This window comes from Aethina tumida, chromosome 5 (assembly GCF_024364675.1).
Source record: "Aethina tumida isolate Nest 87 chromosome 5, icAetTumi1.1, whole genome shotgun sequence".
NCBI lineage: Eukaryota > Metazoa > Arthropoda > Insecta > Coleoptera > Nitidulidae > Aethina > Aethina tumida.
In genome coordinates, this window is record NC_065439.1 from 948,360 (window position 1) to 964,429 (window position 16,070).

The following is a 16,070-nucleotide window of genomic DNA, read 5'->3' on the forward strand; positions in this document are numbered from 1 at the left end:
AAATATTTAGATAAATAAATAAGAAGAATCAACAAGGGAACATTAAGGGGAAGTAGTAATGTCATTGGGTTCATATAAGCAAGTTTTTAGGTTAGTTAGTAACAGTTAACTTATAGTTAAAACGTCGAAGATGGTGTCATAAGTAATGTGAGGTTAGAATTGCCCACACAATAATCATGGTTGCCATACTTGTTTATCAAAATTTACCAAGATTCTAGACTAGGACAGAAAATCAAATCTGTTGGTGCCAGTTTATATAAATAAATAAGAAGAATCGAGAAGAGAATATCAAGAAGTAGTAATGACAATAAACCTCAAGTTAGTATTAGAAAAATATATTTATAAAAAAACTTAAACACTTAATATATGGTAATAAGTAGTAATGACAATAATCCTTAAGAAAAAAACTAATAAAATTATGTAAATACAATTAAAGAAGAAGTAAAGAAGTGTTAGAATGATTGATACATAAGAAGAACCTAACATTAATTAATAATAATGACAATAATAGAATTTTTTTAAGTTGCTTTACAAGAAACTGCTAGAAGATACGAAGGAATGAGTGTGGGTGGTACCCACAGGTGTATACCAAATTTCACATTGATTAATATCAAATCAGATGTTTATCACAATTTTGGATCAAGTTTTTTAACCTAATTCATTACACTTATCTTAATAATAATTTATTTATCTGTTTCGATCATTTTAAAGCATTTAAGATATTCTGGGTGGAGATTGCAGATATTTTTAAGAAAAAAAATCAACAACAACCGTTGGTTGGTACTTTAAAATGTCAAACTGTAATGTCATAAAATAAATGAGGTTAGATTTACTCAAATTACTATCATGATTGCTATATTTAAGGAAAAAACTAAATAAATAAAACGGTAAACTCATTTAAAAGCAAGCAAGTAAGTAGATAATGAAGGAGTACTAGACAGATAAATAATTATGAAGAAGCTAACATAGAATAGAAAGGAAAATGTGGTAATGGCAATAATCTTTAAGTAAATAAAATACTAACTCAATTGTTTAAAAATAAAAAAGTAAGCAAGTTTATTATCAAGTTTTTCTGACTTTCAAGTAACTTTAAAGTGTTTAGCTTATTCTTGGTGAATACAAATGAGATTTTAGGAGGAAAATAAATAACAGGTGGTTGGTTGTTTAAATTGTCGAAATGTGAGGTTAGATTTGCTCAGACAATAATCATGTTTGCCACAATTAAGGAAAAAAATAGGAAGCTTACTTAAAAGGAAGCAAGTAAGCAAGTAATGAATGAGTATTTGATAGATGCATATATAAGAAGCCAGCGCAGAACAGAAAAGAATAAATCTTAATGATAATCGTCCAATACAATAAATAAAATACGAATTCAATTGTCTGAAAGTAAGAAATTAAGGAAATAATTAAGAATATAAGACTCAGGTTTTAGGTGGCATTAGATGTTACTCATGAGTATAAATCATTGATTAATATCAATGTTGACATGAATGTTGAATGTTTTTTATAACCTTTGAGGCCATTTTAAATTTAAGCATATTATGGGTGTTGTTGACATGTTATTTGAAACATCAAAATGTGAGGTTAGATTTGATTCGTAATCATGGTTGCCACAATTGAAAGAAAAAAAATACTACTAATTTATTTAAAAGCAAGCAATGAAGAAGTATTAGATAGATCCATACATAAAATGAAACTAGACAATGATGAACAATAAAAGTTAATAGAAAAAGTAATAATGGCAAAAACAGAGCACTCAAAAGAAGGCAACGAAGAAAAAAATGATGGCAGGAGACACAAAGGAATAAGTTAAAGAGCGAACAGGAAAAAAAAATGCTAATTAAATTATTTAAAAGGAGGCAACGAAGATGTATTAGATAGATAGGGTATGTAAGAAGAAGTTGGCGGAGGACACAAAGGAATAAGTGGTAATGTCATGATCCCCTAAGCAAAAAAAGTAGTAATCAAAGTATTTAAAAGCAAAGAGCAATGCGGAGGAAGAGGACGAAGACGAAGAAGAGGGCGAGGAGGACGAAATAACTACATAATTTGTATACAAATAGTTTATCTTTGGATCGCATACGTAAGTATGTAAAACAAGTGGTGGTGCGCAGATGGGGGACTGAAAAAGGAGCAGCGCGACCGCAATGAAGAAACAGTAGCAATTGTAGATAAGCAATGGCGGCAAAGTTGAAAGGGAAGCGGGCCCTGCACAAACGCATGCGAGTATGTATTAGCGCGCGGTCCCGAGCTAAAACAGACAATGGCGGCCCCGGCATAAAGTCCCCGCGCATCGGGCCTTGGTGTCGAGATGTCTCCTTATATCGCCGCGTCCGTACGACGAAACGAAACAAAGGCATGTCACCCAGGATCAACTCTAATAATTCCTGTTTTAATGATACGCTAGGAGACCTATTGTTGCCGCCGGGCCGTTTGTTAGCCCCGTCCGCGAATTGCCGAACAAAGCAACTAGGGCCTCTCATCAATCACGTCCTGGGGCACGTTTCAAACGCAAAATCTTCCCCGTCCTCCTGAGCGTTCGCCAATTAATCCCATTAAGGCGATTAATCGGGCGCCCGTCAAAGTAAGGGGCACGCAATTCCGATAATAAGCACGTAGCTTCCTCCACTGACATAATCGGAATCAGAAGCGGTTTGTAATTTTTTTGCGGCCGCGCACAGGAGCAATTATACGGCGATTTTTGCTCAGCCAAATGATCAGCTTCCTGCTGCGCATCTGTGGCTGCTAACAAGCCTCCTTAAGATATGTGCATACGAACCAATGGCGATGGCGAGACTATTTTCTCGTTTTCCGGCGAAACAGAAGCGCTTGTCATAATTGCGTTTTGACGTATCATCATCCGTTTTGGTGCGGCGATAGAAGTAACTCCATCTGGTCGGATGCGGTCGGGTGTATCGGTGGGAATAAAGGCCATTATGGACCGGCGCAAGGGCACAGACAATGCACAAACCACCGAAATCGTATAAATCAACCGCTGGTCTGGCTAACAGGACGAACTCTGATGCTACGAGACAGCATAATGCCCTCAGCCCTGAATAATGAAATAGTGGATTTAAATTGTATCTGGTACCGCCAAAGGAAGGCCGGCTACCAATACGTACTGTATATATTCTGGTCGGGGACTGTTGTCATTCATAAGTGATTTTTGGTTTAGATCTGATTTTGCCTTGCACTTGCCACCAACCACTTTTTCACATCGATTTCAGATGCAGATAGGGCTGGCCGAGGTGTATATACAATAAGCCACTTTTTACCCTTTTGCCATCTTCGCTTTGGATGGCACATTTTACTTTCAAATTCCCCGGTCCACGACCCACGTGCTCAGAATACTCCACACTCAACGAAACTAAACTAAATTGAGGAAGTGGTCTTAGAAAGCAATTCATTAAGTGGTCCCAGACATGAGAACTTTCAAACATCCATGGACCGTGCCATAATGATGCTTTTTACAAGCTAGTCCACAAAACTAGCTTAAGACCATTAGCCATGAATATGCACCATCATTAAGGATTATCAACGCATTTAGACTGTTTTTGCCTCTTAACTTGACTTAGAAAATTAAACATAATTGAAATAAGTATCTGACCGGCAAAAAATAATTAAGTCCTTCAACAATTTTCTAATTAACATTTTCTAATTACCAACGGAAAAATCCAAAGCAAAACTAGTCTGGAAAATGATTATGTGAAATCATAATTTATATCGGAAGGTAATAAGTGGTCTTGCGGAATAAACGCTTCGCAAATCGTTTAATCGATTACCTTTGGCTACTGAATGTGTAATGCGGTCGAGCCGACCATCTGGGAGGAGCGGGGCAATTTCAAATTAGTTACCTAGGAAGTTACCCAACCTAACCAATTAAAACACAAAAAAAACCTAATTAACTAATAAAATAAAACCCAACACCGAATGATTTATGTGTGTTGTTGCTTCAAACCAATGACATAATCGTTTAATTAACATTTTTTTTTTTTTGTTATAGATAAGACACAGGTTCGGGTGTTACGACGAGATATCGGGCAACGGGCCGCGACGCGTCCGCCACTGCAACTGGGTGCGGTTCGTGCGCGTCGCCGCCGCCTTCAACCCCGCCGTCAATTTCGTGGCGACGAAGGTGCGGGGCGAGCCCGTCTACGAGGCGGTCAAGACCATACAGCCCGACACGGAGCTGCTCGTCTACTATCTGCCGGAGAGGCCCGAGGAGTTGTTCTTCGTCAGGATGAGGGCGTCCCTGTATCGACAGACTATGGACTCCATACTGGAAGGTGAGGAAGGTGGTGGACAAGTCAATTTGAGGGTGGAAATGGATGGGCCAAGGGATGCTTACCTGTATTTACTTCTCATCTTGTTTGGTCCGAAATGCACTGAAATATACTGAATGTTCATTGTTATACTCATAGTTATACTCATAGTCATAATCATAGTCACACTCATAGTTATACGCGTGGTCACACTCATGGTCTCACTTATGGTCACACTCATAGTCACACTCATGGTTACACTCATAGTCACAACGTAGTCACATTCAGTTATTGCTTCTGAGACATTTTTCTCAATTCAACAAAAGTCCAGTTACACACATCAAAGCTTCCAATAAGTTGTCACACGTTAAAATCATTGATAATAAAACCTGAGGACCTTTTACAAATTTTGGAAATTGGCAATTAATTTATTAAAATGCCTAAAATTATTATGTTTGCTGATCTAAACGATGCAGAGTGAATTTGAGGCTGTTGCTTCTGTGACATTGTTTTCAATTCAAAAAAAGTCCAGTCACACATCAAAGCTTCCAGTAAGTTGTCACACGTTAAAATCATTGACAATAGAAGCTGAGGACCTTTTACAAATTTTGGAAATTAGCAATTAATTTATTAAAATGCCTAAAATTATTATGTTTGCTGATCTAAATGATGCAGTGTGAATTTGAGGCTGTTGCTTCTGAGACATTGTTCTCAATTCAAAAAAAGTCCAGTCACAAACATTAATGTTCATTGTCATACTCATAGTTACAACTAATAATCATACTCATAGTCACACTCATAATAATACTCATAGTCACACTCATAATTATATCATAGTCATCCTCATAGTCACACTCATAGTCATACCCTTAGTCACACTCATAGTCACACGTTTTGTCACAGTCATAGTCATACTAATACTCATAGTTATTTTACGTATATCCTTATATTTATTTGTTTGTATTGTTTTAAATATTTTACCTTTATTTTTTCTATTTCTAACTTTATTTTATTAAATAAAAATCATATTAAAATGCCTAAAGTTGTTATGTTTACTGATCTAAATGATGCAGTGTGAATTTGAGGCTGTTGCTTCTGAGACATTGTTCTCAATTCAAAAAAAGTCCAGTCACAAACATTAATGTTCATTGTCATACTCATAGTTACAACTAATAATCATACTCATAGTCACACTCATAATAATACTCATAGTCACACTCATAATTATACTCATACTCATCCTCATAGTCACACTCATAGTCATGCCCTTAGTCACACTCATAGTCACACGTTTTGTCACAGTCATCGTCATACTAATACTCATACTTATTTTACGTATATCCTTATATTTATTTGTTTGTATTGTTTTAAATATTTTACCTTTATTTTTTCTATTTCTAACTTTATTTTATTAAATAATAATCTTATTAAAATGCCTAAAGTTATTATGTTTACTGATCTAAATGATGCAGTGTGAATTTGAGGCTGTTGCTTCTGAGACATTGTTCTCAGTTCAAAAAAAGTCCAGTCACACACATCAAGGCTTCCAGTAAGTTGTCTCACGTTAAAATCATTGATAATAAAACCTGAGGACCTTTTACAAATTTTGGAAATTGGCAATTAATTTATTAAAATGCCTAAAATTATTATGTTTGCTGATCTAAACGATGCAGTGTGAATTTGAGGCTGTTGCTTCTGAGACATTGTTCTCAGTTCAAAAAAAGTCCAGTCACACACATCAGTGTTCATTGTCATACTCATAGTTACAACTTATAATCATACTCATAGTCACACTCATAATAATACTCATAGTGACACTCATAATTATACTCATAGTCATCCTCATAGTCACACTCATAGACATACTCTTAGTCACACTCATAGTCACACGTTTTGTCACAGTCATAGTCTTACTAATACTCATACTTATTTTACGTATATCCTTATATGTTATGTTTGTATTGTTTTACATATTTTATCTTTATTTTTATAATATATCTAAAGTTATTATGTTTACTGATCTAAATGATTAAGTGTGAGTTGGAGGCTATTGCTTTTGAGGCGTTGTTTTTATTTTCAATAGGAGTGACTCTCTGTTGGTCCACATCAAATAGTCGTAGCTTAAACAAACGACAAAACGTAATGCCATTAATATCTCCATGATCCTATTAGTTACGGTGTCATTATCTGGTTGTACGGGTGTCATTTTTCATAGCTCACCGGAGCCAACGAATTACAAGGTTACTTACGTACGGGAATATTTTGCCTTTGCTGCTCAGCACGGATAAATAGCGACGGGAGGCTGAGCGAGCGTAGCGCATCGAATCGCGGACACACACACATCTCCTTGCACTTGGTCTTGGTCTTGGTCTTCGGTGGCGTTACGAATTTGTGTTTAGATTCATCTGCCGTTCACCCGACCGATTTAGAAACGGACTCGAAGACCCACAATGAGTGCCGGACTTATTTGGCACGGAGCATCATTGTCGTACTTAATTGGTCATCATTCAACCCCGGCCGACGATAAATCGTACTTTTCGATCGTCCATTTCGGCCGCGGCCGTTATAAATTAAGCCCAATCAAAATGTTAAAATGTGCAAAACAGGCAGTAAATCGCATCAAATTAGCTATTGTTTCGGCTCAGCGTACCCTTTTTCTTACTCGTCCGCTTCTTCATGTTAATTCATGGTGTAAAAAATCATTTCCAGATTCGCCGCTGGACCTGTCCATGTCGTTGCTGTCCAGGGCCCTAACGGGATCTCCGCCGTCGGCCGAAGACGAACGTAAGTCGGTGTCGGGGGACAGTTCGGCGGCCAGCTCGCAGGGCGACATCCCCGAACAGACGGTGCCCACCCCCAGGGCCAGGCCGAGGGAGCGCACCCTGCTGCCCTGCGGCGTCTGCAGCAAAGCCTTCGACCGACCCTCGCTCCTCAAGCGACACATGAGGACCCACACCGGTAAGTGATGGCCTTTTCTTCGGTATGGTAATTTTACGCCCGCCCATTATCGGCGACGATTAATTTTAATTTGATTAGACGACGGTGTCGAGGCTTGGGGTAATTATTTAATTTAATTAACCGTATTCAGGTGGACACTACTCGCATTTTTAATCGTGCTACAGATACATACAAAATGAAGCTGCTTAAATCATTTTAATGTACGTTCCGATAGGTAGATTATAAAATATGGCAGCTCATTATCAAACCCAATGTGGCACTATTAACATAACCACTAGTTTATTACAACAACAATTAAGCCGGACAAACAATTTGGTGAAGGCTGCTCAGGAATTAACACCGTAAAAATTAATATTCAACGCTTTCCAGCTTCCAGTTAATTGGCCAAGGAATGTATCCTTATCTTATTATTATTATTGAGACATAAAATTAAGTGAAGTAATCGCTCACTTAATTTATAACGACCGCTGAAAATATGCCGGGTGAAATCAGAAGAGAAATTCAATGGAAACGTGCACACATATTGGTTTTGTTTATTCATTTATTTATTTATTTATTTAAGGTGTTTCCTCCGTTTTGCAGGTGAAAAACCTCACGTCTGCATGGTGTGCGGGAAAGGGTTCAGCACGTCGTCGTCGCTGAACACCCACAGGAGGATCCACAGCGGCGAAAAGCCGCACCAGTGTCCCGTTTGTTTGAAGAGGTTCACCGCCTCGTCCAACTTGTATTATCACAGGATGACACACATCAAAGTAAGTACCGATTGTCGCTTTAATTGGGGAATATGCACATTGAAATTTTTTTGTTTTTATGTATTATAGCAAAAGTGGTTTGCTTCTGGTATGTGGAAAAAGCACATTTATTTCAAATTTGTTCTTGAAAATGTTGAACTAAGATTTATTAATTACCTATATTTATGTCATACTCATAATCACACTCATAGTTATACTCATAGTCACACTCATAGTCATACCCTTAGTCACACTCATAGTCATATGTATTCTTATATTTATATGTTTGTATTGTTTTAAAGGTCTTATCTTTATTTTTACTATTTCTAATTTTATTTTCTTATATAATAATCTTTACATAAAATATTTAATTAATTAATAATTAATAATTTATCTGGAATAAAACAAAAAACGATTAAAGTATTTTTTATTGTTTTAAAAGATTAATCTTACCCATAGTCATACTCATAATCACATTCATGGTCTTAGGTTTAGTTACACTCATAGTCATACTAATACTCATACTCATTTTACATGTATTGTTATATTTATATGTTTGCATTGTTTTAAAGTTCTTATCTTGATTTTTTCTATTTCTAAATTTATTTTCTTATATAAAATGATTAACTAGTATAAATTTATTAGTTTTATTAATTATAAAACTGCTTAATGAAGTTATTTCATCAGAACAAATAAGAAAAACAATTAAAACATTTTCTTATGGTTTTAAAAAATAATAAATCTCTAAAGTCAATAAAATATTCAATTGACATAAGTTTATTAGTTTTCTTAGTTATAAAATGCTAAAAACAATACTTTTATAACTGAAATAAATTGAAACAATACAACAAAAGGTTAAAACATGTTCCTATTGTTTTATAGATTTTATAAGCTATAAAACTGTAAATCAGAAGTATATTTTTATAAAATAATGTATCTGGGAGAAAACAAAAAACGATTAAAGAAGTTTCTTATTGTTTTAAAAGATTAGCCTTACTCATAATCATACTCATAGACATATACCCATAGTTATACTCATAGTCCTACGTTTAGTCACACTCATACTAATACTCATACTCATTTTACATGTATTGTTGTCTACTTATCTTTATTTTTCTATTTATTTTCTTATGATGATTAATTAATATAAATTTATTAGTTTTATTAATTATAAAACTGCCTAATGAAGCTATTTCACACCACAAAACAATTATAATTTGTTCCAGACAATTTATTTTATAAAAACATACTTTTGATTTACTTTTAAACAGTTTTATAACTAATAAAATTAATTAATTTATTATAACTGGGCATTTTACATAATTTTTAATATATTTAAAACAATAGAGAAATGATTTAATTGCTTGTTGTGTCGTTTCAGATTATTTCAGTTATAAAATTACAGTTTTAGTGTATTTTTTAAACGATTTTCTAACTAATCAACTTATGTTAATTGAACATTTTATGAAATTTAGAGATTTATAATGTTTTTAAACAATAAGAAAATGTTTTAACCGTTTTTTGTTTTGCTCCAGACAATTTGTTTTATAAAAACATACCTTTTATTTACTTTCAAACAGTTTTATAACTAATAAAATTAATTAATTTATTATAACTGGGCATTTTACATAATTTTTAATATATTTAAAACAATAGAGAAATGATTTAATTGCTTGTTGTGTCATTTCAGATTATTTCAGTTATAAAATTACAGTTTTAATGTATTTTTTAAACGATTTTATAACTAATCAACTTATGTTAATTGAACATTTTATGAAATTTAGAGATTTATAATGTTTTTAAACAATAAGAAAATGTTTTAATCGTTTTTTGTTTTGCTCCAGACAATTTATTTTATAAAAATATACCTTTTATTTACTTTCAAACAGTTTTATAACTAATAAAATTAATAAATTTATGCTAACTGGACATTGTATATAATTTTTAATATATTTAATTAATAGAAAAATGAATTAATGTCACAGTTTTAAAATACTTTATAAACGATTTTATAACTAATAAAATTATTAAACTTATGTTAATTGGATATTTTATTAAATTTAGAGATTTAAAATCTTTTAAAAATATATCTTTGATGTACATTATAAATAGTTATGTCACAGTTTTAAAATACTTTATAAACGATTTTATAACTAATAAAATTATTAAACTTATGTTAATTGGATATTTTATTAAATTTAGAGATTTAAAATCTTTTAAAAATATATCTTTGATGTACATTATAAATAGTTTTATATCCAATAAAATTAATATTTTGTTGTGTCCTTTTAGATTATTTAACTTATAAAAATACATTTATAAAAGATTTTATAACTAATAAAATGATTTGTTTCTTGAACACAACACACAAATTAACATTGTAATTATTTAATTTAATAAAATCACACGATTACAAGAATTTAAAAGGTTATAAAATTACAGCGATAAATAAATTTATTAAGCTAGAAACAAATTTGGGTACCACTAACAAAGTTGAGAAAGAATTTCTTAAGCGACGAATTACGCATAAAATCACAATAAAATCAACGTACCTTCCCGAAATGTATGTTAACGATAAAAATCAACAACCGGTAATCCACCATATGCGATAGCAAGAAAGCAACCTTCCCCCTTTTGATAACAACAGGTGCCCGACCCTTAACTGTAGTGCCAGTCATGCGGCATGCCATGTGTTACATCATAATTACAATAATTTCCCATCCCCCAAGACATATGGAAATAAAACCGATACGATTTTGATTACCGGAGAAGACATCATTGTTTATAAGTAGGCCGTTGAAAAGGGTAAATTGGCTTAAGTAAGGTGGGTAATCTGCTCTTTGGCCGCATCGACCGGGGGATGAGATTCTCGTCGGCGTGACAGGCAGGTACATTAGGACCACTAATTCCCGAAATGTGCTGTTTGCTTGTCAATTTCACTGAGAGGGAATTAATGCGTTTTTTTTTTTAATAAAGGGGCTTAGAACGTATTTAGTGTCGGATGTGTTTAAGCTGACGGACGAACATCAACATGTGGGCGTAGAGCCGCACCAAAAGGATTTTGATATCCTAATATTCTGATACATTTTTCTTAATCCATTTTTTATTCTATTAAAGAAGAAACACATATGTTAATTGCCATAATCGTTTCAATCCTCATTAATTTAGTACACACTGAAAACACTTTCCTTAAATCCATAAATCTTTTTAAATTATATATAAATATAAACATGTTTTAACCGTTTATCGTATTGTTTCCAATTATTTCAGTCACAGAAGTATAGTTTATAAAGGATTTTATAACTAATAAAATTAATAAACTTATGTCGAATTTAGAGATTTATTATCTTTTAAAAAGATAATAAAATGTTTTAATCCTTTTTTGTTTTGTTCTGGTGAAATAACTTCATTAAACAGGTTTATAATTAATAAATCAAGAAAATTTGTATTAATTTTATATAAAGGTTATTATATAAATTTTCTTTTTTAAAAAATTGTTTATAAAATACATTAAAACTGTAATTTTATAACTGAAATAATTTGAAACGACACAACAAGCAATTAAATCACTTTTCTATTGCTTTAATTATATTAAAAATAATATAAAATGTCCAGTTGACATAAATTTATTAATTTTATTAGTTATATAACTGTTTAAAAGCAAATCAAAGGTATATTTTTATAAAATAAATTGTCTGGAACCAAACAAAAACGATTAAAACATTTTCTTATTGTTTGAAAACATTATAAATCTCTAAATTCCATAAAATGTTCAATCGACATAAGTTTATTAGTTATAAAATTATTTATAAAATACGTTAAAACTGTAATTTTATACCTTAAATAATTTGAAACGACACAACAAGTAATTAAATCATTTTCTATTGTTTTAATTATATTAAAAATAATATAAAATGTCCAGTTGGCATAAATTTATTAATTTTATTAGTTATATAACTGTTTAAAAGTAAATCAAAAGTATATTTTTATAAAATAAATTGTCTGGAACCAAACAAAAACGACTGAAACAGTTTCTTATTGTTTAAAAACATTATAAATCTTTAAATTCCATAAAATGTTCAATCGACATAGGTTTATTAGTTATAAAATCATTTATAAAATACGTTAAAACTGTAATTTTATAACTTAAATAATTTGAAACGACACAACAAGTAATTAAATCATTTTCTATTGTTTTAATTATATTAAAAATAATATAAAATGTCCAGTTGGCATAAATTTATTAATTTTATTAGTTATATAACTGTTTAAAAGTAAATCAAAAGTATATCTTTATAAAATAAATTGTCTGGAACCAAACAAAAACGATTGAAACAGTTTCTTATTGTTTAAAAACATTATAAATCTCTAAATTACATAAAATGTTCAATTGACATAAGTTTATTAGTTATAAAATCTTTTATAAAATACATTAAAACTCTAATTTTATAACTTAAATAATTTAAAACGACACAACAAGCAATTAAATCATTTTTCTATTGTTTTAAATATATTAAAAATAATATAAAATGTCCTGTTAGCATAAATTTATTAATTTTATTAGTTATAAAACTGTTTAAAAGTAAATCAAAAGTGTATTTTTATAAAATAAATTGTCTGGAACCAAACAAAAACGATTGAAACATTTTCTTATTGTTTAAAAACATTATAAATCTCTAAATTCCATAAAATGTTCAATCGACATAAGTTTATTAGTTATAAAATCATTTATAAAATACGTTAAAACTGTAATTTTATAACTTAAATAATTTGAAACGACACAACAAGTAATTAAATTATTTTCTATTGTTTTAATTATATTAAAAATAATATAAAATGTCCAGTTGGCATAAATTTATTAATTTTATTAGTTATATAACTGTTTAAAAGTAAATCAAAAGTATATTTTTATAAAATAAATTGTCTGGAACCAAACAAAAACGACTGAAACAGTTTCTTATTGTTTAAAAACATTATAAATCTTTAAATTCCATAAAATGTTCAATCGACATAAGTTTATTAGTTATAAAATCATTTATAAAATACGTTAAAACTGTAATTTTATAACTTAAATAATTTGAAACGACACAACAAGCAATTAAATCATTTTTCTATTGTTTTAAATATATTAAAAATAATATAAAATGTCGAGTTGGCATAAATTTATTAATTTTATTAGTTATAAAACTGTTTAAAAGTAAATCAAAAGTGTATTTTTATAAAATAAATTGTCTGGAACCAAACAAAAACGATTGAAACAGTTTCTTATTGTTTAAAAACATTATAAATCTTTAAATTCCATAAAATGTTCAATCGACATAAGTTTATTAGTTATAAAATTATTTATAAAATACATTAAAACTGTAATTTCATAACTGAAGTAATCTGAAACGACACAACAAGCAATTAAATCATTTTTCTATTGTTTTAAATATATTAAAAATAATATAAAATGTCGAGTTGGCATAAATTTAATAATTTTATTAGTTATAAAACTGTTTAAAAGTAAATCAAAAGTATATTTTTATAAAATAAATTGTCTGGAACCAAACAAAAACGATTGAAACAGTTTCTTATTGTTTAAAAACATTATAAATCTCTAAATTACATAAAATGTTCAATTGACATAAGTTTATTAGTTATAAAATCTTTTATAAAATACATTAAAACTCTAATTTTATAACTTAAATAATTTAAAACGACACAACAAGCAATTAAATCATTTTTCTATTGTTTTAAATATATTAAAAATAATATAAAATGTCCAGTTAGCATAAATTTATTAATTTTATTAGTTATAAAACTGTTTAAAAGTAAATCAAAAGTATATTTTTATAAAATAAATTGTCTGGAACCAAACAAAAACGATTAAAACATTTTCTTATTGTTTAAAAACATTATAAATCTCTAAATTACATAAAATGTTCAATTGACATAAGTTTATTAGTTATAAAATCTTTTATAAAATACATTAAAACTCTAATTTTATAACTTAAATAATTTAAAACGACACAACAAGCAATTAAATCATTTTTCTATTGTTTTAAATATATTAAAAACAATATAAAATGTCCAGTTAGCATAAATTTATTAATTTTATTAGTTATAAAACTGTTTAAAAGTAAATCAAAAGTATATTTTTATAAAATAAATTGTCTGGAACCAAACAAAAACGATTAAAACATTTTCTTATTGTTTAAAAACATTATAAATCTCTAAATTACATAAAATGTTCAATTGACATAAGTTTATTAGTTATAAAATCTTTTATAAAATACATTAAAACTCTAATTTTATAACTTAAATAATTTAAAACGACACAACAAGCAATTAAATCATTTTTCTATTGTTTTAAATATATTAAAAATAATATAAAATGTCCTGTTGGCATAAATTTATTAATTTTATTAGTTATAAAACTGTTTAAAAGTAAATCAAAAGTATATTTTTATAAAATAAATTGTCTGGAACCAAACAAAAACGATTAAAACATTTTCTTATTGTTTAAAAACATTATAAATCTCTAAATTCCATAAATATTTAATCGACATAAGTTTATTAGTTATAAAATTATTTATAAAATACATTAAAACTGTAATTTTATAACTTAAATAATTTGAAACGACACAACAAGTAATTAAATCATTTTTCTGATGTTTTTAATGTATTAAAAACAATATAAAACGTCCAGTTAGCATAAATTTATTAATTTTATTGTGTCAATGTTCAATTGATATAAGTTTATTAGTTATAAAATCGTTTATAAAATACATTTTTATAATTGAAATAATGTGAAACAACACAACAAGTAATTAAATCATTTTTTTATTGTTTTAAATATATTAATAACGATATAAAATAAATTTATTAATTTTATTAGTTATAAAACTGTTTAAAAATAAGTTAAAATTATATTTTTATAAAATAAATTGTCTGGAATAAAACAAAAGGCGATTAAATCATTTTCTTATTGTTTAAAAACATTATAAATCTTTAAATTCCATAAAAATGTTCAATAGACATAAGTTTATTAGTTATAAGATCGTTTATAAAATACATTAAAACTGTAATTTTACAACTGAAATAATCTGAAACGACACAACAAGCAATTAAATCAATTTTCGTTTGTTTTAAATGTATTAAATATTATATAAAATGTCTAATTAACATAAATTTATCAATTTAGAAGGTAATTTATCTGTAATAAGAGAAGAAATGATTATTTTCTTACGGTTCAAAATAACATGGACTTATTGTTTTCAAGGTTTGATAAAATTTCGAAATGTCCTTGCGACAAACAATGATAGAACGGTCTTCACATACATTAGATTTGGTTGAGGTAACACGAAGGCTCCCCATAACATTCCCCACGATCAAGATCGGAGACGATCTCAATATCGTCACACGCGAATTCCTATCGGGACTGCCGATCGATTTAGCTCGGCGTCCTGTATAAAACTGCATTCCGTGGTGAATTAGAAACTTTGTATTAATTACAATTGAGATGTTATTAGATCGGCACGTTGATTTATGTCTCGATTGAATTTCAAAGAAAAAATAAAAAAAACCCGCACGACCTAACGGACATTGCTCAAATGCTGAGCTGAGCAATTCATACTTTTTGATGTGATGCTCATAGATTTGCAATTAATTATGATGGCATTCTTTTAATTAGGGCTGTGTTTGTTTTAACTTCCCCGTCAGGGCTCAGGTAAACCACCTGTTTTTTTTTGGGGGGGTGGGTGTGAAAAATTGTAAAAATAAACAATAGACGTAAAAATTGTTTCCGGACCACACCACACAGATTTCGGTAATTAAGTTATTAATATTTGTCCCGGCACATCCTCCTCCGTGATGAACGACCGGACAATCCTCCGGATCCAGGTAGATCAAAGCAAAGACACGGACGTGGTGGAAACGGACGAGAGATAAAACAGACAGCGTACATCTATGCGAACGTTGCGCATTTCACATGTACAAATGACCGGTGGTGTACGCGTGTGACGCCGTCTCGCCGCATCCCGTACCGTCTATCTCGCGTCAATCCTCTTGTTACGCGTTCGGTACGCGGCGGTTCCATTGCGTGTCACTCGCGCCGTCAAATGTCACTCGTTCGCGA

General features: G+C 30.1%; 1 protein-coding gene across 2 annotated transcripts in view; it reads left to right on the forward strand.

Annotated features, from left to right (window-relative positions):
- LOC109602664 (zinc finger protein 235) overlaps positions 1–16,070 on the forward strand; it is a 183,356-nt gene that overhangs the window by 79,809 nt on the left and 87,477 nt on the right. For both annotated transcript variants that reach the window (XM_049967599.1, XM_049967600.1), the window contains exons 2-4: positions 4,004–4,286; positions 6,972–7,220; positions 7,803–7,972. In XM_049967599.1, the coding sequence (XP_049823556.1) occupies positions 4,004–4,286; positions 6,972–7,220; positions 7,803–7,972 (702 nt within the window). The remainder of the gene's footprint in view (positions 1–4,003; positions 4,287–6,971; positions 7,221–7,802; positions 7,973–16,070) is intronic.